This window comes from Enhydra lutris, unplaced genomic scaffold (assembly GCF_002288905.1).
Source record: "Enhydra lutris kenyoni isolate GAN:26980312 unplaced genomic scaffold, ASM228890v2 scaffoldscaffold5, whole genome shotgun sequence".
NCBI lineage: Eukaryota > Metazoa > Chordata > Mammalia > Carnivora > Mustelidae > Enhydra > Enhydra lutris.
The window spans coordinates 43,161,913-43,187,757 of NW_019154089.1; the positions used below are offsets into that span (position 1 = coordinate 43,161,913).

At 36.2% G+C, this 25,845-nt stretch overlaps 1 protein-coding gene across 1 annotated transcript in view; it reads left to right on the forward strand.

The window, feature by feature from the left end:
• Positions 1-25,845, forward strand: part of LOC111141179 (hyperpolarization activated cyclic nucleotide gated potassium channel 1) — a 396,704-nt gene that overhangs the window by 337,085 nt on the left and 33,774 nt on the right. The window contains exon 6 of the mRNA XM_022493555.1: positions 2,511-2,751. Within this exon, the coding sequence (XP_022349263.1) occupies positions 2,511-2,751 (241 nt within the window). The remainder of the gene's footprint in view (positions 1-2,510; positions 2,752-25,845) is intronic.

The window sequence follows — 25,845 nt, forward strand, 5'->3', positions numbered from 1 at the left end:
CAAATGCTTGTTAGAATTTATAGTTTCAATCTGATAGTTGTCACATTGGGGGTAAAAGTTCCACAGAGAGGGAGAAAATTAATGAATTCCTTTAAGCCATAACAATAATATGAAATTATCCCCACGGTGTTACAATCAAGGCAGTTACAATAGGTGTACCTGAACGGGCAATGCGTCATAGAAAAAGTTATTCATATAAATAAAGTACAGCTAAATTGTTTATAAAATATACTTCCAATTATTTTCTAAAATAATGAGAGAACAATGAAGAGAAAAATTGTGTAGTTGAAATCCAAGAACACAGATAAAAGAATTCTGTTTTATTATTTTTGTTTGAAATTTCTTATTTTCTCTGCAACTTGACTTATGTTCACTTTCCTCCACAGTATTCTTTGCCATTTTGCATGTGAAATCATTAACTCAAACAGTCAATCTGGTCCTTTTAACGATCTCTCTGTCTTCTTTCAACTCATGTGCTTACCTTGAGTACCTTAAGTGGTTCACCTTTTATCTTCTTGAAGTTTTTGTACAGAAAGATTTTGAATAATAAAAAACATATTTTTATACACCAGAGACTTGTTTCTCAAGCTGTTTGCTTGAGAGAGCTTTCTAGGAGTTTTAAGTAAATATCTCCCAATGGGAACAAAACTAGTCTTTGTGAGCACTTTTTTCCACTGCTCAAACTCCATCTTCCTCCCTTTCTTCTTCCCTTCCCGCCTTCCTTCCACCTTCTCTACCTGCCTGCATATTTACTCAGCTCGTACCACCTGCTGTATCTTACTGTAGTCCCATCCCCACCAAAGCTCGCCAGCACCAGTTAAAATTAACCACAACTTGTCCTCGGTACAGCCCCCCATGGAGTCAGCTGAACATTATTTGGGCTTGGATGATGCTACACGAGGTACCACATGTAATATCTTTCTCTTGTCTTTGTTGTTATCTTCACTTATTGCTTATTACAGCTGACTGTTTAATATTTTACCGTCCTCCGTGAAACCCCACCATTGGAGACTCTTCTTTGCCCTACTGAACTGACAAAATACTATTAAAGTTGAAATACCTTCTTCTCCATGGCGGACCCCAAATTTTCTGCCCCAGTATTAGCTAGAATTTTCTTACCTATTCCAAAATAAGGTCAGGTCATTTCATGAACCAAAACTGAAGAAACTTTTTTTTATCTATTTTATCTATTAACTTTTTTAACTACTTATTATCTATTTTATCTATTAGTTTATATAACGTATTTTTCCAAAGCAAGAATTCAGATCTCAGCTTTCGTTAATACCTCCAAATTTTTTTTGCCCTTTTCCCACCTTTTAGCAGGATTTCCTTCAGTATCTATGTCTCATAAAAGAGATCACAAATTCAGGGTTAACCCTTTTTCCTTAGGGCTCATTGGAGAACAAATTTTTGAGAAATGGCATTGTGGTAAAATTTACGTTCCTACTATTTATCTCTTTACATATGTAACTTGCAAGATTAAAAATGGTTGGTTCCAGTGTCACCTGGGTGGTTCACTCGGTTAAGTGTCTGCGTTTGGCCCAGGTCATGATTTCAGGACCCTGAGATCAAGCCCATGTCAGGCTCCAGCTCCATGGCAAGCTCCCTGCTCCGGCAAGAGTCTTCTTCTGCCTCTGCCCCTCCCCAGTGCCTGTGTGCTTGTGTTTTCTCTCTTTCTCTCAAATAAATAAATAAAATCTTAAAAAAAAAAAAAAATGGTTGTTCCCATATCTCTAATCTTGACCACATCTACAGAATGAAATCAAATGTTTAAGTTTAATTCAGAATTGGCCAGTCTCCAGGAATAAGACAAACAATTCAGGAAAAGGAAACTGTAGTCCCTCCAGTCTAAAGCCCAAGAGGTTTAAGAAGAGTGATTTTCTGGTCTAGCCCAGAAACAGATTGAAGTTACAATTATAGATTATAGTTAGATTAGAGCCTTCTTTGTATAACCTTTCTTGCACACCCCATTGTCCTCACTTTAATGTGAATAACATTAAGAAAAAAAAAAAACATTAAAATGCTTGTCTGGAAGCTGGACTTTTGTTTCAGAATTCTGGTCAGTAGGTGCAAGTTAGATTGTTCAACACAATGGGGCACAAAAGCAGTAATATTATAGTTAACAGGAGGTAGTGTGACTCCTTTTCTTCATAAAACAAGATAAAGCGGAGACTAGAACTCTTCCACATTTGAGTTCTAATTTTATATGAAGTTTGGTAAAGGGATTGGGAAGTTATAAAAGGTAAGATGTATATATTTAATTCACATTTACTTAATGTTTAATATATGCGTATACTGTGCTAGATGCTGGGAATACAAAGTTCCAACACAAAAATAAAACATAATTTCTGGCTTTGAAGAGATACGCAGATTATTAGAATTTATGTGTCTTTGGTTCTGAACTTAAATTGCAGTATTGGGCTATGTATAGATTTTAACATAAGCATGTGCTCTTCTTCCTGCTATGATTAATACCTCTCTTCATATTTGTCTGCCCTTGCCATCTTTAGGAGATCGTCAACTTCAACTGTCGGAAACTAGTGGCTACCATGCCGCTGTTTGCTAATGCAGATCCCAATTTCGTGACCGCCATGCTGAGCAAGCTGAGATTTGAGGTGTTTCAACCTGGAGATTATATCATACGAGAAGGAGCTGTGGGTAAAAAAATGTATTTCATTCAACATGGAGTTGCTGGTGTCATCACAAAATCCAGTAAAGAAATGAAGCTGACAGATGGCTCTTACTTTGGAGGTCAGTGAGAAAGAAAGTGGCACTGAGCTGAATGTTGCTTCGGTTATGTGTCCTTCTCAGAATTTTGGAGATGTCAGAATGTTGATTTGTGGGTTTTGACTAGGAACTTGTATTCGAATTCTGATAAAAGCATCTAAATGGCATGTTTTCACATTTCAGTGTCGCATGCTCAGTGTGTGTATATTTACTGTGTTGGTTGGAGTATCTTGTTACCTTCACAAACCGGAAGTGATGAACACTGGCTTAAACCAGAAGGAAAATACATTTTTGTCTCACACAGAAGTCCCAGGAGAGTCAGGTGGCTCTCCTCAAGACAGTTTTCAGGAGCCGAGATTTCATTGATTTTGTTGCCATCCCCTAGAGTGATTTTCCCATTTATACAAGAGGAACTGGTTCCTCTCCATCATGTTAGGTATGGCCCACAGGAAGGGAAGAAGGGGACAGAGGAAGTGACAAGTGAGCAGCTTCTCTTTAAAGGTGTACCTAGAATTGTCCCTGTCAGTGCTTATTTACATCTGATTGGCTAGAATTGAGTTACGAGAGTACCTCTAGGTGTAAGAAAGGCTGAGGAATGTAGCCTCCAGTTGAGTGGTGTGAAAGGGTGTTCCCGAGAAAAAGAACCAATAGGAGAACATACATACAGAAGGAGAGTCATTATGAGGAATTGGCTTATGCAAATATGGAGACTGACGAGTCTTGTGTTCGGCCATTGACAAGCTGGAGACCAGGAAAGCTGATGGTAGAATTTAGTTTGGCTCCTAAGGCTGAGAACTGGAGGAGTCGAAGGTGTACATCCCAGTCTAAAGGCAGAAGATGAGATGAGATGTTAGCTCAAGCAGTGAAATAGGAAAAGAGGGTCGAACTCACCCCCACTACTTTTGTTCTGTTCACACCTCTAGTTGTTTGGATGATGCCCCCTCACATTGGGGAGGGGAGTCTGCTTTACTGAGCCCACTGATCCAAATGCTGACCATATCTGGAAACACCCCCGCAGACACATCCAAAAGTTATGTTCAATCTGGGCATCCCATGGCCAGTCAAGTTGATACCTAAAACTAACCATTATAAGTAGAAATTTCCCTTGCTAAAAACCCTGAAAATTTGAATTGTCTCCAACTTTTTGCTATTATCAGATATATATTGATATTTGTGCACATGTATAAAACTTGCCTAGAAGTTGAATTACTGGGTCAAAGACTATACGTATTTTTAAACTGAGATAAACACCAAATTGTTTCTTTGATGAGACTGCCTGTGTCTATATGTCTTGCCAATTCATTTTGACTTTTGTCCTCTTAATAAGTAAAAATGGCATCTCTTTCTTGTTTAGTGTGCAATCCCATTATTAATATTGAGGTTGAAGCGTTCATAGATTTATTCAACATTTATATTTTCTTTTTTCTGCTTCTATTCTTTATATATTTTTCTAATTTTTTTTGCCTTTTTAAAACAATTGATAGCAACATTCCTAATGTGTTTTTGATAATCTATAACTATTTTCTTCAAGCTTGTGATTTCTTTTTTATCTTTCTAACTTTCCCTTCATCAATCTGATTTTATTATTATTGACTTGATATGAACCTGCCTGTCCTTCCCCTTAAGGCATCAGAGATTTTGTGTTCCTTAGGTGGGTTTTGTACAGGGCAAATTTACAAAAATGTTCTCCATCTTTACCTCTATTTTATTTAGTTTTGCATTTTGTTACTATTTTATCATAGTTTACTGTATTTATTATACATACCTCGATTACATTTTTATTTTAATAGTAACCCATCCAGCATATATTTGTGAATATAGTGTGAAGTAAGATTCTGTATTTTTCCCCAAAAGAGATGTTTTCCACCATCACACAAGGAAGAATTCATTCTTTCTGCAAAACATTAAAATATTTCTTTAATAATAAGCCAATAGAATATACATTATGGTGACAATAACAGCTAATACTGTATTACATATTTGAAAGTTGCTAAGAAAGTAGAGCTTAAAAGCTCTCATCACAAGGAAAAAATTTTTGTAACTATATATGGTGACAGATGTTACCCTGATTATTGTCATCATCATTTCTCAATGTATATAAGTATCAAAGTATTAATTGTTGTTGTCATGAGCACGCTAGGAAGGCACACACACGAGTTGTGTCTTTCCACAATGCCGGTTTTATTCAATCGTAAAGCAAGGTTAACGTAATTATAAAGCAGGTTCAGGATTCCAAACTCAGTGACATTTCACTCTTTGTTCAACTTTTCCTCTTACCACCACACAAAACAAAGCACAAGAAAACTTACACAGCAAGAAAGATAGTACAGGGAGTAGGAAGTTAAGACACCAAAGATGAAGTCAGTCTGTGAGCACGCAGTTCAGTAAAGGCCTCCGTCTGTGGGGTCAGCCCTCAGCGAGTGCTGCTTATTATGTCCAAGCAGTGCAGGACCTCTGTTCTGTTCAGAGATCAGTCCGGCAGAGCTTCAGCAGCGGCTGTCTTTTTGATGTGGTCAAACGTGAAAGTTCAGGTCAGTATCTTGAAAGTCTGATAGTTTGCTGCAAAAATCTTTTTTTTTAAGGGATTTCATCTGTCTTGGGCCTTTGCAGAACTCTCCTTTTTCTGCTCATCATCATTCTGAGGGTGCTGTCTGCTGGAGCTTATTTCAGTATCTGGTCTTAGCTGCAACGCCTTTGGTTCTTGTGTCACTGCTTGACATTTCATGCTTGACATGGGTGATTCCTGTTACTCTCTGTAGTTGCATACCTGAAACTAACATGTTGCGTCAATTACATCTCACTTAAAAGAAGAGAATCCTGAGTTGGGGGAGATAGATAGATATATAGATATATATAGATATATAGATATATAGATATTCTACTAGATTTTTTTATATATCAGGAAGAAAACCATATATTCTTACCTTTTCTAGTATACATGCAGATTCATAGAGGGGATTTAATCATCCCAATCAAAGATGCTTCCAGATAGTGTTGAGACAAAAAAGTAAAACAACTACAGGGAGGAGCCATTTTGCTAATATATGGACTTTAGGGGCTCTTTTGCATAGAGGAAATAATGTTAGAACAAGCAGAAGGGGGACACTATTTTTTCTTAGTTTCTTTTCTTAGTTTCTACCAATTCTGTTAAAACATTAGAAACTTAATGATTAATATTAGACCTCTGGTACTACAGTATCAGGACTGGGCAAGCTTAATGTTTAAATGTTCTTCAACATCAAGAAACTGAAACATTTTTCTTAGAAAAAGGTAAGAAGTCTGTCTTCAAATATCTACAGGTTTATCCTGTAAGAGGCAGTTCAAAGGAAGCTCTTTTCCTTCTCCTAAGTGAGGTATAGAATAATGGTCCTTATTAGTTTGTGTTTATCCTTCACAGACTTTATCATATATCTTCTCTTGAGAAGGCTTCTCAGTCAGAATCAATGTCTCCCACCTTTGTGTCTCCATAGTACTTCTCATAAATTTCCAGGGTCCTGGTCTCAGTCTGCCTCACACTGAAATTAATTGTGTAGTTGTCTGTCTTCCCTCATATATTCCGTGCGTACATCCGAATCATCTGCGGGCTGTTTAAAACCAAAGATGCTCAGGCCCCACCCATCAAAGATTCTAAATCAGTAAGTCCAGACTGGAGACAAATTTTTATTTGTTCATTAGAGACTGACCAGTATATATGATTCCCTAAAAAAAAATCAGTAATGATTAAAAAAGTATTCAAATCAAATTAATAGTTGAGAAAAAAACAATGAATTTCATTTTGTTGAATAAAATAAATCTATGCTGAGTTTGAGAAGTGTTCTTCAATAACAGCTAAGAAATGCTAGAAAAGGCTTTGAATTTTACTAAATGCTTTTTTGGAATATATCAACATAACCATAAGGTTCTTATCCATTAACCTATTGTGGCTGAATAAAATATATCAACTTGGGGCGCCTGGATGTCTCAGTGGGTTAAAGCCTCTGCCTTCAGCTCAGGTCATGATCCCAGGGTCCTGGGATCGAGCCCCACATTAGGCTCTCTGCTCAGGAGGGAGCCTGCTTCCCTTCCTCTCTCTCTGCCTGCCTCTGCCTACTTGTGATCTCTGTCTGTCAAATAAAATAAATAAAATCTTTAAAAATATATATATATATATCAACTCAAGATAGGTAGCTTCCTTGACTTTCTCTCTCACCCCTGAAGGATACTTTGGAAGCTTCCAGCTTCCCCTTCTTCCCACTCTTTGTCATGATTCTGTGCTGCGTTATTAGCCCCTTGGCCTTTTGTGCACATTGTTCTAGGAAAAATAGATTTGGAAAAGCTAAGACCCAAAATATCTACTTTAGAAAGCACAGAGCACTAATGTTCAAATAAAGAAAAAAGTAATTGAAAGCTGACAGGGTAAAAAAATAAAAGTGTGTATGTACAGGGCAAGTGTGGGGAAAGGTGGTTTGGGAGGGAAAACATTTTTGAGGCAATTAATGGGGGTGTGATAAATATGTAGAAGAAACATCTGGAAAGTATTTTCTGGAAGTGTTAATTATGCATTAAGAGTGTATTTTTACATTTGACATACATTTTTGTCAATTCAAAGCAATTTTTAATTACTGTGTAGTTATATTTGCTAATATGACCAAGGTTTTATACAAACACTGGAACACTTATTTCCCTAGATTTATCTAGTTACACTATTAGTAAAGTCAGTTATAGTAACAAATATCCTTGTGTTGACCAGTAAGATCATTTCTGGGATAAAAACTACTTTGTCCTGATGTATTATTGTTTTTAACACGTTGTAGCCTGTCTATAGGTGAAATTGGACTGTTATTTATTGTTATGGTGGCAATTTTTGTGATCCCCTAGCTAATTTTGGATTATCAGGTTTTGTTTACCTCTTGGCAAGAGTAAGAAAACTTTAAAAAAAAATGTATTCTCTATTTTAAGGAAGTTTAAACAATCTAGGCATTATTGTTACCCAAAGTCTTCTTAGGTTTCACAAGTAAAGCATTGTGTCTGATTCTCTGTTTTCTTTGGTATTAAAATACTTCAGATTTTACTTCTTTATGAGTAATCATTCAGTTCATCTAATTCAATAGTTCATTATACTGAAAAGCTTAAAAAAATAAAGTCCGATGCCAGAGCCGAGATTATACCTTAGAATTTCTGATGGAATTGAGTGGGGTTGAGATCCAAACCTCAGCATGTAAAAACAAAATCCCCAGAAGATTCCAAAAAATTTTCAGATTTTATATATATATATATATATATATATATATATATATATATATATATATTTCCCTTTTTATTTTCAATAAACCTTTTTAATTTTTAATTTCAGAACAATTTTAGATACAAAATGATTGCAAAGATTTTACAGAGAATTCCATATATCCCATACCCAGTTTCCTATTATTAATTTTTGTCATTACTATGCTATATTTGTCATAATTAATGAACCAATATTGATACAGTATGATTAATAAGTACTAAATAAAACACATACTTTATTCAAATCTTCCTAGTTTTTACCCAATATACTCTTTTCACCCAGCATACCATTTGCTTGCAGCATCCTCGAGTCTACTCTTTTGAAAAAAAAAAAAAGAAGAAGAAGACGACATTTATTTATTTTTAAAGAGGCAGTGGGGAGGGGGATAGGGCAGAGGGAGAGATCCTTCAGGCAGACTCCCGGCTGAGTGTGGAGCCCTACATGATGTGGAACTTGATCCCTTGACTCATGAGATGACCTGAGCCAAAACCAAGAATCTGACGCCCAACCAGCTGAGCCACCCGGGTGCTCCAGTTTGCTCTTGTTTTTTTTTTTAATATAAGGTTTCTTGGGCTTTCCTTGTTTTTGATAAACTTCACAATTTTGAGGAGCATTAGTAAGGTATCTTAGAGCATATCTCTCAGTTGAGATTTGCCTGATGATCCCATGATTAGATTAGGGTAAGTTTTTTGGAGAGGTAGATCACAGACATAAAGTGCCATTATTTTTGCATCATATCCAAGGGTATTACTATCAATATGTCTTATCGCTCTTAATGTTAATGCTAATCACCTGGATTGAGGTAGTGTTTGTTAGGCTTCTCCACTATAAAGTTACTTTATTTTCTCTCATTCCATACTTTTCTGTTTGAAGGATAATCATTAGGCATAGCCCATGACTAAGGACTAGGGAATAGTAGAATAATATTCTACTTTCTTAAGGGCAGAGTATATACATAAACTATTTGAAGTTATTCTAAATGAGAAATTTATTTACTCTTACATTTAAGTATTTATTTACTAAGCCCATTTTTATTTATCACTATGGACTGGTGAATATTTATTTATAATTTGGTTTATAATGCAATACTACTTTATTTGTTTTTATTTTTTTTTAATTCCTATGTAGTTAATACACGGTGTTATATTAGTTCTGGGTGTACAATATAGTGATTCCACAATTCCATATATTACTCAATGCTCGTCTAGATAGGTTTACTCTTAATCCCCTTCACCTATTTCACCCTTTCCCCTACCCACCTCCCCTCTGGTAATTATATGTTTGTTTTCTATGGTTAAGAATGTTTTGGGTTCATCTCTTTCCCCTTGCTTCTTGGTTTTGTTTCTTAAATTCCGCATACAAGTGAAATCATATGGTATTTGTCTTTCTCTAACTGACATATTTTGCTTAGTATTATACTCTCTAGCTCCATTCATTTGTTACAAATAGCAATATTTCATTTTTTGTGGCTGAATAATATTCCATTCTGTATATACCACATCTTCTTTATCCATTCATCCAATGATGGACACTTAGGCTGCTTCCATACTTTGGCAGTAAACATAGGGGAGCATATATCCTTCCAAATTAAGATTTTTGTATTCTTTGGGTAAATAAATACTGGTGGTGCCCTTACTGGATTGTAAGGTAGTGCTGTATTTAATTTTTTTAAGAACCTCCATACTCTCTTCCACAGTGCCTACACCAGTTTGCATGCCCACCAACAGTGCACAAGGGTCCAATACTACTTTATTAACTATGCTGTTCAAATCATTCAAACTTTGGCCATTTGGACCTCTTTCAGTTGACCCCTGTGTACCTTTGAAGCACTCCTGTTATTGTGGTTTTGGGGGGGATTATTTTTGTTTGTTGTGTTGAGATTTTTTTTTTCTAGCACTGTAAGGTGCTCCTGGAACATTTTGTGTATTTTGCCCAGTCTTAGATTTAGCCATTTCTCTAAGGATCCCTGGTTCTATTCATTGAAGAGTAGTTTTAGTAACTAAGATTTAGACACCAGGCTTACTGTTACTACTGGACTATCTTTACTTCTACACCCTCTCAGATGACAAGGCCAAGAGATATATACTCATATACTAACCTGTGTGTATACATATGTCTATAAATATTTCTGTGTATCCATCTGTTAAGCTAAACATGAGTTCATGCTGATATTTCCAACTCTAATCCATTACCATATGACTTAATGACCTTCTCTTCTTGTTTATCTGTAATACTTCACTCAAGAGTTAGAAATCTGGTTTCCACTATATGTTTACTTTTTTGTTCAATTGTAATATTCATGTGTAGTGGTTTTGGAATTGTAAATCTGTACATCTGTAGGAAATAACTTTATCAACTGGAGTATAAATCTTATGTAAGGTTCTTTTTGCCTCTCCACTCATTGCAAAGATGCTTAGGTCAACATCTTACTTCCTAATCTCCCTCAGTGAGGTTGTTTCAACATTTATAATACATTTATATATTTTTGTTACATTCTGCATTCTATCCTGAGAACTTCTGACTTCCTAAGTTATTTTTTTTAATTTGCATAGCATTTGGTTCACTTTTTGTGCTGTAAAGTTTTATAAGTTTTAACAAATGCTTACTGTCCCATATTCACCATTATGATATCATACAGAATAGTTTCATCACCTCACACTTCTGTGTGCTTCCTATTCAGCCCTCTCATGTTCTAAAACTTATGGCAATCACTCTTCTGTTTATTATCTCATAGTTTTTTCTTGTCCAAAATGTTATATAGTTGGAATCATACAATATATAGTATTGGTTTTGTAGAAATTTCAATTCCGATTGTTAAGTGCTATAACATTGGAAATTGAGTTTTATATATTAATCTTTTATCCAGTGACCTTCTATCCTCACTTATAGGACTTTGGTCAGTTCCTTGGGATTTTCTTCATAGATAATCTTGTCATCTACAAATACAGACAATTGTGTTTCTTTATTTCCAATCCATGTACTTTTTATTACCTTTTCTTATTTATCTGGCAAGGATTTCTAGTACTATATTGAATTGGAGTAGTGAAGGAGAACTTTTATGCCCTAACCTTAGTAGTCCTTGTAGTGAATTTTTTCCCCTTGATTTTGGCATAATGCATCTACTTTTTCACTGTTAAGTATGATGCTATTTGAAAGGGTTTTTTCATAGGTATTTCTTATCAAATTTAGGAACTTCTACCATTACTGCTTCTGTGAGAGCACAAGCAGGAGGACTGGCAAAGGAAGAGGGACAATCAGGCTTCCTGCTGAGCAGGGAGCTCACTGAGGGGCTCAGTCCCAGGACGCTAGGATCTTGAACTGAGCTGAAGGCAGACAGTTAACTGACTAAGCCACCCAGGTGCCCCAATATTTTTTTAAGTAATCTCTACACCCAGCATGGGGCTCAAACTCACAAGCCCTGGATCAAGAGTTGCATGCTCTAACAACTGAGCCTGCCAGGCTCCCCAGGAGTTGTTTTTTAAATACATACATATATCATGAGTGTACATTGTATATTGTCAATTTTTTTCTGTGCCAGTTCTGTGATTATTGTATGGTTTTTCTTCTTTAGCCTGTTGATATGAATCAAATTCAGATCAACTGAATTTGATTTTGAATGATGAACCAGCCTTGCATACCTGAAATAATTTGTAATGGATCCAATGTTCTAATATTTTGATCACAGTTTTTCTGTTTCTGTTCATAAGAGATATACCTTGGTACTTATTCTTTCCTGTAATGTAGTTTTTTTGTTTGTTTTGTTTTGGTTTGTTTGATTTGGTTTTGTATTAAAATAATTCTTACCTCATAGAATGAAATAGAAAATAGTCTCTCTGCTTCTATTTTCTGGAAAAGTTATAGAGAATTGATATTGTTGCTTCCTTATATGTTTGGAAGACGTCATTGATGAAAATTCATATTTTGCTGGTTATTAATTATTGATTCAATTTCTTTAATAGATAAGATGTTATTCAGTTTATCTATTTCTCATTATGTGAGTTTCATTTGTACTTTCCAGGAACTTCATTTCATCTAAATTTTCAAATTATAGGCATAAAATTGTTTGTAGCATTCCTTTATTTTCCCTTCTTAATTATCCCAAGATCAGTAATGATGATTACTTTCATTTATGATATTGATAATTTGTGTTATTTCCTTCTCCCTCTTTCTCCTTTTTTTTTTTTTAAAGATTTTAGTTATTTATTTGACAGACAGAGAGATCACAAGTAGGCAGAGAGGCAGGCAGAGAAAGGGGGGAAGCAGGCTCCCCGCTGAGCAGAGAACCCAATGTGGGGCTCGATCCCAGGACCCTGAGATCATGACCTGAGCTGAAGGCAGAGGCTTAACCTCCTGAGCCACCCAGGTGCCCCTCTCCCTCTTTCTTCAAAAAAAAACATTTGAAAATCTTTTTAAAGAACTAAAGAACTCCATTGTTTTTTTTTTTTCAATTTTATTGGTTTCTACTCTAATTTTTATTATTTCCTTATTCTTTTAACTTTAGGCTTTATGTAATGCCCTATTTTATTCCTGACAATTCTTTTGTCCTGAAATCTGCTTTGTCTGAAATTAATACAGCCACTTTAGCCTTTTTTTTTTTAATTTTTTTTATTGTGACAAAATACACAAACATAAAATCTTCCATCTTCACTATTTTTAAGTGTATGGTTTAGTGGTTTTAAACAGTCAGTACCACTGACTGTTTAAACACCAATACCACTATCCAACTCCAAAAAATTTTCATCTTATAAAACTGCAACTCTCTATTTTTTTTTTATTTTTTAATTATTTTTTATAAACATGTATTTTTATCCCCAGGGGTACAGGTCTGTGAATCGCCAGGTTTACACACTTCACAGCACTCACCAAAGCACATATGTCCTCCCCAATGTCCATAACCCCACCCCCCTTCTCCCAAACCCCCTTCCCCCAACAACCCTCAGTTTGTTTTGTGAGATTAAGAGTCACTTATGATTTGTCTCCCTCCCAATCCCATCTTGTTTCATTTACTCTTCTCCTACCCCCTTAACCCCCCATGTTGCATCTCCACTTCCTCATATCAGGGAGATCATATGATAGTTGTCTTTCTCTGATTGACTTATTTCGCTAAGCATGATACCCTCTAGTTCCATCCATGTCGTCACAAATGGCAAGATTTCATTTCTTTTTGATGGCTGCATAGTATTCCATTGTGTATATATACCACATCTTCTTTATCCATTCATCTGTTGATGGACATCTAGGTTCTTTCCATAGTTTGGCTATTGTAGACATTACTGCTATAAACATTCGGGTGCACGTGCCCCTTCGGATCACTACGTTTGTATCTTTAGGGTAAATACCCAGCAGTGCAATTGCTGGGTCATAGGGTAGTTCTATTTTCAACATTTTGAGGAACCTCCAAGCTGTTTTCCAGAGTGATTGCACCAGCTTGCATTCCCACCAACAGTGTAGGAGGGTTTCCCTTTCTCCGCATCCTCGCCAGCATCTGTCATTTCCTGACTTGTTCATTTTAGCCATTCTGACTGGTGTGAGGTGATATCTCATTGTGGTTTTGATTTGTATTTCCCTGATGCCAAGTGATATGAAGCACTTTTTCATGTGTCTGTTGGCCATCTGGATGTCTTCTTTGCAGAAATGTCTGTTCATGTCTTCTGCCCATTTCTTAATTGGATTATTTGTTCTTTGGGTGTTGAGTTTGCTAAGTTCTTTATAGATTTTGGACACTAGCCCTTTATCTGATATGTCGTTTGCAAATATCTTCTCCCATTCTGTCAGTTGTCTTTTGGTTTTGTTAACTGTTTCCTTTGCTGTGCAAAATCTTTTGATCTTGATAAAATCCCAATAGTTCATTTTTGCCCTTGCTTCCCTTGCCTTTGGCGATGTTCCTAGGAAGATGTTGCTGCGGCTGAGGTCGAAGAGGTTGCTGCCTGCGTTCTCCTCAAGGATTTGGATGGATTCCTTTCTCACATTGAGGTCCTTAATCCATTTTGAGTCTATTTTCGTGTGTGGTGTAGGGAATGGTCCAATTTCATTTTTCTGCATGTGGCTGTCCAATTTTCCCAACACCATTTATTGAAGAGGCTGTCTTTTTTCCATTGGACATTCTTTCCTGTTTTGTCGAAGATTAGTTGACCATAGAGTTGAGGGTCTATTTCTGGGCTCTCTATTCTGCTCCATTGATCTATGTGTCTGTTTTTGTGCCAGTACCATGCTGTCTTGATGATGACAGCTTTGTAATAGAGCTTGAAGTCCGGAATTGTGATGCCACCAACTTTGGCTTTCTTTTTCAATATTCCTTTGGCTATTTGTGGTCTTTTCTGGTTCCATATAAATTTTAGGATTATTTGTTCCATTTCTTTGAAAAAAATGGATGGTATTTTGATAGGAATTGCATTAAATGTGTAGATTGCTTTAGGTAGCATAGACATTTTCACAATATTTATTCTTCCAATCTAGGAGCATGGAACATTTTTCCATTTCTTTGTGTCTTCCTCAATTTCTTTCATGAGTACTTTATAGTTTTCTGTGTATAGATTCTTAGCCTCTTTGGTTAGGTTTATTCCTAGGTATCTTATAGTTTCAGGTGCATTTGTAATGGGATTGACTCCTTAATTTCTCTTTCTTCTGTCTTGTTCGTGTAGAGAAATGCAACTGATTTCTGTGCATTGATTTTATATCCTGACACTTTACTGAATTCCTGTACAAGTTCTAGCAGTTTTGGAGTGGAGTCTTTTGGGTTTTCCACATACAGTATCATATCATCTGCAAAAAGTGATAGTTTGACTCCTTCTTTGCCGATTTGGATGCCTTTAATTTCCTTTTGTTGTCTGATTGCTGAGGCTAGGACTTCTAGTACTATGTTGAATAGCAGTGGTGATAATGGACATCCCTGCTATGTTCCTGACCTTAGCGGAAAAGCTGTCAGTTTTTCTCCATTGAGAATGATATTTGCGGTGGGTTTTTCATAGATGGCTTTGATAATATTGAGGTATGTGCCCTCTATCCCTACACTTTGAAGAGTTTTGATCAGGAAGGGATGCTGTACTTTGTCAAATGCTTTTTCAGCATCTATGGAGAGTATCATACGGTTCTTGTTCTTTTATTAATGTGTTGTATCACATTGATTGACTTGTGGATGTTGAGCCAACCTTGCAGCCCTGGAATAAATCCCACTTGGTCGTGGTGAATAATCCTTTTAATATACTGTTGAATCCTATTGGCTAGTATTTTGGCGAGAATTTTCGCATCTGTGTTCATCAAGGATATTGGTCTGTAGTTCTCTTTTTTGATGGGATCCTTGTCTGGTTTTGGGATCAAGGTGATGCTGGCCTCATAAAATGAGTTTGGAAGTTTTCCTTCCATTTCTATTTTTTGGAACAGTTTCAGGAGAATAGGAATTAGTTCTTCTTTAAATGTTTGGTAGAATTCCCCCGGGAAGCTGTCTGGCCCTGGGATTTTGTTTGTTTGGAGATTTTTGATGACTTTTTCAATCTCCTTACTGGTTATGGGTCTATTCAGGCTTTCTGTTTCTTCCTGGTTCAGTTGTGGTAGTTTATATGTCTCTAGGAATGCATCCATTTCTTCCAGATTGTCAAATTTGTTGGCGTAGAGTTGCTCATAGTATGTTCTTATAATTGTCTGTATTTCTTTAGTGTTAGTTGTGATCTCTCCTCTTTCATTCATGATTTTACTTATTTAGGTCCTTTCTCTCTTTTTTTTTTTTTTTTTTGATAAGTCTGGCCAGGGGTTTATCAATCTTATTAATTCTTTCAAAGAACCAGCTCCTAGTTTCGTTGATTTGTTCTATTGTTTTTTTGGTTTCTATTTCATTGATTTCTGCTCTGATCTTTATGATTTCTCTTCTCCTGCTGGGTTTAGGGTTTCTTTCTTGTTCTTCCTTCAGCTCCTTTAGGTGTAGGGTTAGGTTGTGTACCTGAGATCTTTCTTGTTTCTTGAGAAAGGCTTGTACCGCTATATATTTTCCTCTCAGGACTCCCTTTGTTGTGTCCCACAGATTTTGAACCATTGTGTTTTCATTATCATTTGTTTCCATGAATTTTTTTCAATTCTTCTTTAATTTCCTGGTTGACCCATTCATTCTTTAGAAGGATGCTGTTTAGTCTCCATGCATTTGGGTTCTTTCCAAATTTCCTCTTGTGATTGAGTTCTAGCTTCAGAGCATTGTGGTCTGAAAATATGCAGGGAATGATCCCAATCTTTTGATACCAGTTGAGACCTGATTTAGGACCGAGGATGTGATCTATTCTGGAGAATGTTCCATGTGCACTAGAGAAGAATGTGTATTCTGTTGCTTTGGGATGAAATGTTCTGACTATATCTGTGATGTCCATCTGGTCCGGTGTGTCATTTAAGGCCTTTATTTCCTTGTTGATCTTTTGCTTGGATGATCTGTCCATTTCAGTGAGGGGAGTGTTAAAGTCCCCTACTATTACTGTATTATTGTTGATGTGTTTCTTTGATTTTGTTATTAATTGGTTTATATAGTTGGCTGCTCCCACGTTAGGGGCATAGATATTTAAAATTGTTAGATCTTCTTGTTGGACAGTTCCTTTGAGTATGATATAGTGTCCTTCCTCATCTCTTATTATAGTCTTTGGCTTAAAATCTAATTAATCTGCTATAAGGATGGCCGCTTCTGCTTTCTTCTGATGTCCATTAGCATGGTAAATTTTTTTCCACCCCCTCACTTTAAATCTGGAAGTGTCTTTGGGTTTAAAATGAGTTACTTGTAGGCAACATATAGATGGGTTTTGTTTTTTTATCCATTCTGATACCCTGTGTGTTTTGATTGGGGCATTTAGCCCATTAACATTCAGGGTAACTATTGAGAGATATGAATTTAGTGCCATTGTATTGACTGTAAGGTGACTGTTATTGTATATTGTCTCTGTTCCTTTCTGATCTACTACTTTTAGGGTCTCTCTTTGCTTAGAGGACCCCTTTCAATATTTCCTGTAGAGCTGGTTTGGTGCTTGCAAATTCTTTCAGTTTTTGTTTGTCCTGGAAGCTTTTAATCTCTCCTTCTATTTTCAATGATAGCCTAGCTGGATATAATATTCTTGGCTGCATGTTTTTCTCGTTTAGTGCTGTGAATATATCATGCCAGCTATTTCTGGCCTGCCAGGTCTCTGTGGATAAGTCTGCTGCCAATCTAATATTTTTACCATTGTATGTTACAGACTTCTTTGCCCAGGCTGCTTTCAGGATTTTCTCTTTGTCACTAAGACTTATAAATTTTACTATTAGGTGACGGGGTGTGGACCTATTCTTATTGATTTTGAGGGGGGTTCTCTGCACCTCCTGGATTTTGATGCTTGTTTCCTTTGCCATATTGGGGAAATTCTCTCCAATAATTCTCTCCAATATACCTTCTGCTCCCCTCTCTCTTTCTTTTTCTTCTGGAATCCCAATTATTCTAATGTTGTTTCGTCTTATGGTGTCACTTATCTCTCGAATTCTGCCCTCGTGGTCCAGTAGCTGTTTGTCCCTCTTTTGCTCAGCTTCTTTATTCTCTGTCATTTGGTCTTCTATATCGCTAATTCTTTCTTCTGCCTCATTTATCCTAGCAGTGAGAGCCTCCATTTTTGATTGCACCTCATTAATAGCTTTTTTGATTTCAACTTGGTTAGATTTTAGTTCTCTTATTTCTCCAGAAAGGGCTTTTATATCTCCCGAGAGGGTTTCTCTATTATCTTCCATGCCTTTTTCGAGCCCGGCTAGAAACTTGAGAGTCATTCTGAACTCTAGATCTGACTTATTACCAATGTCTGTATCGATTAGGTCCCTAGCCTTTGGTACTGCCTCTTGTTCTTTTTTTTTGTGGTGAATTTACACCTTATCATTTTGTCCAGATAAGAGTATATGAAGGAGCAAATAAAATACTAAAAGGGTGGCAAAGACCCCAGGAAAATATGCTTTAACCAAATCAGAAGATATCCCAAATCGTGAAGGGGGAGAAGGGGGATAAAAAGAGGTTCAGAAAGGAAAAAAAAAAAAGAAAGAATGAAAACGAATAAAGAAAAAATATAAAAAAGAAAATATATATATATATATGTATATATATATATATTAGATAAACTAGTTAAAAAACGTTAAAAAAAAAGAAAAGGGTAGAAGTTAAAAAAAATTTAGCAGAAGAAGAGAGAAAAAAAATTGAAAAAGAAAAAAATAAATTAACTGCAAGACTAAAGAATCATAGGGAGAAAGCCATGAGTTCTGTGCTTTGCTTTCTTCTCCTCTGGAATTCCGCTGCCCTCCTTGGTATTGAAACTGTGAACTTGGTCCTGGCTGAGTTTCTTGTTGATCTTCTGGGGGAGGGGCCTGTTGTAGTGATTCTCAAGTGTCTTTGCCCCAGGAGGAATTGCACCACCCTTACCAGGGGCCGTGCTGAGTAATCCACTCGGGTTTGCTTTCCGGAGCTTTTGTTCCCTGAGCGCTTTCTGTAGAGTTCCTGAGGATGGGAATGAAAATGGCGGCCTCCCAGTCTCCGGCCTGGAGGAGCCGAGAGCTCGGGGCCCCACTCCTCAGTGCACCCTCAGAGAACAGCGCCCAATTACTCCCATCACCCTGCCTCTGGCCGTGCTCCGAGCTGACCGAGCCTGCGACCGGTTCAAGGTAACCCCGAGCTTAGAGCTCACTCCTCGGCTCTGTCTCTGTAGCCGGCTTCCCCGTTCTAATACCTGTAAGCTCTGCGACACTCAGACACCCCTGATCCTTCTGTGACCCTGCAGGACCTGAGGCCACACTGACCCCGCGTGGGCTTCACCCCGGTTTAGCCTCTGGGGCGATGTCCCTCAGCGGAACAGACTTTTAAAAGTCACCGGCCCCTCCCCCCACAGTCTATCTTCCCGTCGCTTTGGATTCACTTCTCCGCCAGTCCTACCTTTCAGAAAGTGGTTGATTTTCTGTTTCTAGAATTGCTGTTCTTCTTCTCTTCGATCTCCCATTGGATTTGTAGGTGTTTGCAATCTTTAGATAAGCTATCTAGCTGATCTCCTGCTACCTGAAGTAGTCTCAGCCTGCTACTTCTCTGCCATCTTGACTCCTCCCCGAAACTCTCTATTAAACAAGAAATCCCCATTTCCCCCTTCCTCCCAGCCCTTGGCAACCACCATTCTATTTTCTGTCTCTGCAGTTGGTTTGGTTTATTTGGCAATACTCTAAGTATATCACTTAAGTAGAAACATGTAGCACTTATCTTTTTGTGTCTAGTTTATTTCACTTAGCATAATGTCTTCCAAGCTCATCCATGTTGTAGCATATGTAGCATATATCCTTCCTTTTAAGGCCGAATAACATTTTATTATATGTCTATATCCCAATTTACATATTCATTCATTCACTAACAACTGGGTTGCTTTCACATTTATAGCTATTGTAAATAATGCTGCTATGAACATAGATGTACAACTAGCTCTTTGAGACCCCATTTTCAATTCCTTAAGTATATACTGACAAGTAAAATTGCTGGATCATATGGTATTTCTATTTTTAAATTTTTTGAGGGATCTTCATACTGTTTTCCATAGTGGCTCACCAACAGTGCACAAGTGTTCCAATTTCTCCACATTTCAACACTTGGGATTCTTTTTTTTTTTTTTTTTTGCTGGTAACCTTCCTAATAGGTTTGAGGAGGTATTGTATTATTGCTTCAATTTGCATTTCCCTAATGATTAGTGATGTTGAGCATATTTTCATGTTTGTTAGTCATTTGTATATCTTCTTTGGAGAAATGTCTATTCAAATCATTTGCCTATTTTTGAATCAGGTTGTTTGGTGTTGATATTTAGGGATTTTCTATATATTTTGGATATTAATATCTTATCAGATATATGATTTGCAAATATTTTATTTGTCTTTTTACTTTCTGATAGTGTATTTTGATGCACAAAATTTTTAAATTTTCGTGAATTCTAATTTATGTTTTTTTTTAGTTACCTGTGACTTTGGTGTCATATCCAAGAAATAATTGCCAAATCTAATATCGTGGAGCTTTCATTTATGTTTTCTTCTAAGTTTTATGGTTTTAGGTCTTACAGGTCTTTGGTCCATTTTTAGTTGATTTTTATGTACAGCATTATGGCTCAACTTCATTCTTTGCACATGGATGTCAATTTTTCCCAGCAACATTTGTTGAAAAGACTATCCTTTATTTTTAAATGATCTTGGCACCCCTGTCAAAAATCACTAATCATATATGCAAGGGTTTATTTCTGTACAACCATTTAATTTTGTAAAACTATTTTTTAGAGCAGTTTTAGGTTTACCACAAGCTGGAAGGAAAGTACAGAGATTTTCCAGAAGCTCCCTGCCCCCGCTCATGCCAGCCTCCACCTTATTAACATCACTCACCAGAAGGGCACCAAGAGTGAACCTACATCATAATCACCCCGTCATGATTTACCTTAGGATTCATTTTTATTATGGTATATTTGATGGGTTTAGACAAATATATAATGACATTTATTCATCACTATATCATACAGAGTATTATCACTGCCCTAAAAATCCTCTGTGCTTTTCCTATTTATCTCTTCTCTCTCTCTCTCTCTGAAACAATCACTGAACTTTGTATTACCTCCGTGGTTTTGCCTTTTCAGGAATGACATATGTTGTAATATTACAATATGTAGCCTTTTTAGATCGTCTTCATTCAGTTAGTAATATGCATTTAAGGTTTGTCCACATCTTTTTAATTGCTCGACAGCTTGTTTCTTTTTGGTGCTGAATAATATTCCATTGACTGAAAGTATCACAGTTTATTTATCCATTCACCTACTGAAAGATATCTTGGTTGTTTCCAAGTTTTGGCAATTATGAATAAAGCTGCTATAAACATCCAGGTTTTTTGTGGACATGTTTTCAACTCCTTTGGGTAAATACCGAGGGGTGTGATTACTAGATTATATGTAAGGATATTTTTAGTTTTATAAGAATCTGCCAAACTGTCCTTCAAAGTGGCTATACTGTTTTGCATTCCCACCAGCAATGAATGAGAGTTATTGTGTTCCATATGCTCACCAGTATTTATTTTCTGTTGTCAATGTTCTGGATTTTGGCCACTCTAATAGGTGTGTAGTGATATCGTGTTGTTTTAATTTGCATTTTCCTGATGACATATGATGTGGAACATCTTTTCATATGTTTGTCGACTGTGTATATTCTTTATTGAGGTGTCTTTTAAGGTTTTTGGTCCATTTTTAATCAAGTTGTTTGCTTTCCTATTGTTGAGTTTTAAGACTTCCTTGTATCTTTTAGATAAAAGTTATTTATCAAATGTGTATTTTGCAAGTATTTTCTTCCAGTCTGTGGCTGTCTACTCATTCTTTTGACATTTTCTTTTGCCGAGCAGACGTTTTAAATTTTAATGAAGTCTCCTTTCTCAACTGTTTCTTTCCTAAGTTGTGTCTTTGGTGTTGTATCTAAGAAAGGCATCGGCATGCCCAAGGTCATCTAGATTTTTCCTATGTAATCTTCTAGGAGTTTGTAGTCTATGTTTTATATTTAGGTCTATGAAATATCTTGACTTAATTTTTTTGAAGGGCTAAAGGCTGTGACTAGATCAATTTTCTTTGCATATGCATGTCCGGTTGTTCCAGCACCATTTGTCCAAGAGACTTTTTTCTCCATTGTATTGTCCTTACTCCTTTATCAAAGATCGTATGACTACATCTGTAAAGGTCTGTCTCTGGGCTCCCTGTTTTATATCACTGGCCTATCTGTCTATTCTCACAACAACACCACACTGCCTTGATTACTGCAGCTTTATAGTAAGTCTAGAAGTCGGGTAGCATCTGTCCTCCAGCTTTATTGTGTTGCCTCTTGTGGGTCTTTTTCCTCTCCATGTAAACTTAGAATTAGTTTGTCAATAATCCATAAAATAACTTGCTACGATTTTTATTTGGATTGACTTGGATCTATAGATCAAATGGGGAAGAACTGACATCTTGACAGATAAAGTTTTATCTTCTGTCCATGCACACAGAATCTCTCCATTTATTTTGGTTTTATTTTATTTTAGTAAGAGGGAGTAAGAACTTATAAGGATGTCAAAACTAAAACTGAAAGCCCTTTCTCATATTTGTTTAATCTTCTCTTAATCTATAATACATGTCATTTTTTAACACTTTTTTATTTTCTCACTTTTATTTTCTGAATCATTTGCATTAATATTTGTTATTTTCATGGTGTTTTCAAAGAAAGAGCTTTTTGGGGCACCTGGGTGGCTCAGTGGGTTAAGCCTCCGCCTTCGGCTCAGGTCATGATCTCAGGGTCCTGGGATAGAGCCCCGCATCGGGCTCTCTGCTCAGTGGGGAGCCTGCTTCCCCCTCTCTCTGTGCCTGCCTCTCTGCCTACCTGTGATCTCTCTCTGTGTCAAATAAATCTTAAAAAAAAAAAAAAAAAGAAAGAAAGAAAGAAAGAGCTTTTTCCTTTCACTAATTTCTGGAATTTGTTTTTCTTTAGGAAATCTTTCATTATCTTTAGACTTTAATTTTTTGCTTTCTTTTTTAGCTTCTTGAGTGAAAAAAATAGTATATATATTTATTTTCAACCATTCTTCATCGTGATGACTGCAATTTGAGTACATTTGCTTTTTTCATTGTGATGACTGCAATTTGAGCACATTTGCAATCTGACTACATTGCTTTGGTCAAATTGCATTACACTTTTTAGGTAGTGATTTCTTATTGCTCTTTCTTTTTTTAATATTTTTTTAAAGTTTATTCATTATTTTTTAATTAATATCTACACCAAACATGGGGCTTGAATTCATGACCCCAAGAACAAGAGTCATATGCTCTTCCAACTGAGCCAGTCAGGTGCCCCTATTACTGCTTATTTCTAAATGGATTCCATTTTCAGTCTGAAGTCATTGCATGAGTTGCCTTTTATTTATATTGTTTTTAAAATGTTTAAATGGAGACATTTGGAGATGGAATAGTGGAGTGAAAACAAACACATATTTGAATAGGAGAATTACAGAATATCAAATATGTTAAACAATAAATTATATTGATAATAAGTGATGCATAAGAAAGATGATATGATTTATTTTTTATTTTAAAAAGGAGTGAAATGTTCTACAGTTACTAGACAGTTAAAAAAATTAAAATGCAATGCTAAGGGTACCTGGGTAGCTCAGTTGGTTAAGCATCTGACTCTTGATTTCAGCTCAGGTCATGATCTCAGGATCATGAGATCAAGTCCCACATTGGACTCTGCACTAGGCATGAAGCCTGCTTGAGGTTCTCACTCTCTCTCTCTTTTTCTCTCTCACTAAAAAAAAAAAAAAAAAAAAAAAGGCAATTCTATACAGAATATTTTCTCCATTCTAATAATTTCTTAAGACATAAATGATGAGTTCTAAAATTAACCAATGAAGTTATCCCACCATTTAACAAATATTTAATAGTTTAACAAATAATTTTAACAAATAGTTTAACGAATATTATTTAAACAAATATTTCCCTATAGTTCATTCCTATAAAAGTCAAATATGTAGTTATTCAACCCAACTCACTTCAATAAGAAATTCTATAAAATTCTATACAATAATATTTTTTTTGGATTCCATGCTTATAGCCACATGCATATTTTACCTATGGGGACCTAAAGTGGCTATTAATGGACCTCAGGGTACTGAAAGCACAATCTTTTAGTGGATAGTTTATGAGGAAAAAATTGGTTTACATTACTTTCTATTCTTTTACACATACAGTTGATATTTGTTCAAGATAAACACCAAAGAAGATAATGAAAAGCAATCAAAACCTAATAATAACAAATTATACTTACTTAGTGTGTTAGGGTTTATAATTCTTACCTCTTTAAGTATCTGATATGGAATTTTAAAATGAACAGGAAAGACTCTTGATTTATACTGATTTTACATTTGCATGGCCAATGGTGGCAACTTCGTTGTACAATTAAACAGAAGAGCAGAGATCAGCTGAGGAACATTCTCTCCACTCTTCCCAAATGTCTGAATTAAATGAACATAATCAGCACACTGAACATTCCAACTGAATGGTAAGAAAAATTGTGAGATATAGAGACTTATTCAAAGAAAGATCAAATTTCAAGTTTTGTATTCTTTGCCTGACTTGATTTATTTTTACAATAATACAGACTGTATTTCTAGATCAAATTAGTTTTGTTTTATTTTAACTCAGTGAAGTCTTGTTTTTTTTTCCCTGAGTGTGTGCGTGCGTGCGTGTGTGTGTGTGTGTGTGTGTGTGTGTGTCAAGGTTGGGGAAAGAGTGTTAAGTTAGCACATACACCATCTCATCCAGTGTTCTCATCAACAGAGGTCCCAAGTATTGTTCTGGGAGAGACAGTGCAAGAGAATGAAGGTAGACCAAGTGCCTAGCACATTCGTAGTCCCTGGGGATACAGTGGTGAACAAAATAGACAAAATTCCCCACAGTCATGTAACTTATATTTTATGGGGTACTTAAATTTTAGAAGTAAAAATTTAATAAGGAAAACTAAGTTACTGAAATATTAAACTACATTGCCACATGGTGATAAATGCTTCTAGGAATATTAAAGCTAAAAGGAAGCATAAAGAATACCTCCCTGCCTGTACTACCAGCTAGGGAGTAGGTCCAGGCTTGTAGGATCAATTATGTGGGAGTTCCAGGCTTCCCACTGGGAGTGATGTTGAGTGAGGACAAAGCACCTGCGAGATCAGTCCTCATGGATCTGACCATGTGGATGGTGAGGCAGTGAGTTTGGGATGTTAAAGGAGTGAGGGACTTATTAATAACAGGAGTTTCTGGACTCCTCTTTACTCTCAGCCTAGCCAAGGCCAATCCTGGAAAAGTGACAAAGCCAGGTTTCAAACTCAGCCATGAATCTGAACTTAGAGCCTGCATTTTTTCTACTGTACCTCACTGCCTCCTAAGAGAAGGCATGACGGTCATCCTCTAGGATATAAACATTAAGCATCAGCTAAGCTTTAGCTTGTCTTTAAAGGCATCCATTACCCCTTTATACATGCATTTGTTAAAGACCATTGAAATCTGTTCATATGTTCAACTGACCCTCCTGTTAGAGTAGTCATATTATTAATACATTATCCACTGAGTAAGGTAAAATGTCATTAATATGCCTCATTAAAATTGCAAATAATGTATCTTTTATTCATTAGCTTATGAGTTTAAAGAAAAGTGTCTGTTTTTCAAATATAATGTGTTTCATTATTGTTGGTATCTTTATGTACTCACCTCTTGTCATTCCGTACCAAAGTACTGTCGTTGATTCAGTTTCCCAACTTTCTTTCTTTCAAAATATCTGTCTCGTAAGTTCTTATGATTAGTCATATGAAACAAACTTACCAGAAGGGAAATAATTCTCATGATTGTTGCCATTATCAATAATTTAGTATTAAGTGCTGCTTAATAATGTCTAATATTTTGCCAGCCTTAAGGAGACTGCCAGGAAATTCATATAGCTGATGTTTATGTTTAGAATTTTTTGTGCCCAAAATGCATTTGGCCAGATAGTGATCATCTGGCATTTTTATATTTAGAGCCACAGATTTGAAAAACCACAGGCAATCCCTGTCATGGTGACTGTTCATGAAGAGGACTGAAGCATCTGTCAATCCATAGTTTACAGTCGATTCCACCTCTAGTACCTTGTACACTTCTAAAAGCTGATAAAGATTTTCTAGAAAGTGTAAAGAATCTGTTGATAGTAAAGGCAAAACTTGATTGGCTCAATTCTTCCACTATATTTATAAGAAGACCACAGCAGAGGAAGACGATAAAATATTCTTGTCGATTTTTTTGCTTTATTGTTGCTTCCTCTTGTGTTCTCTCCTTCAGCTA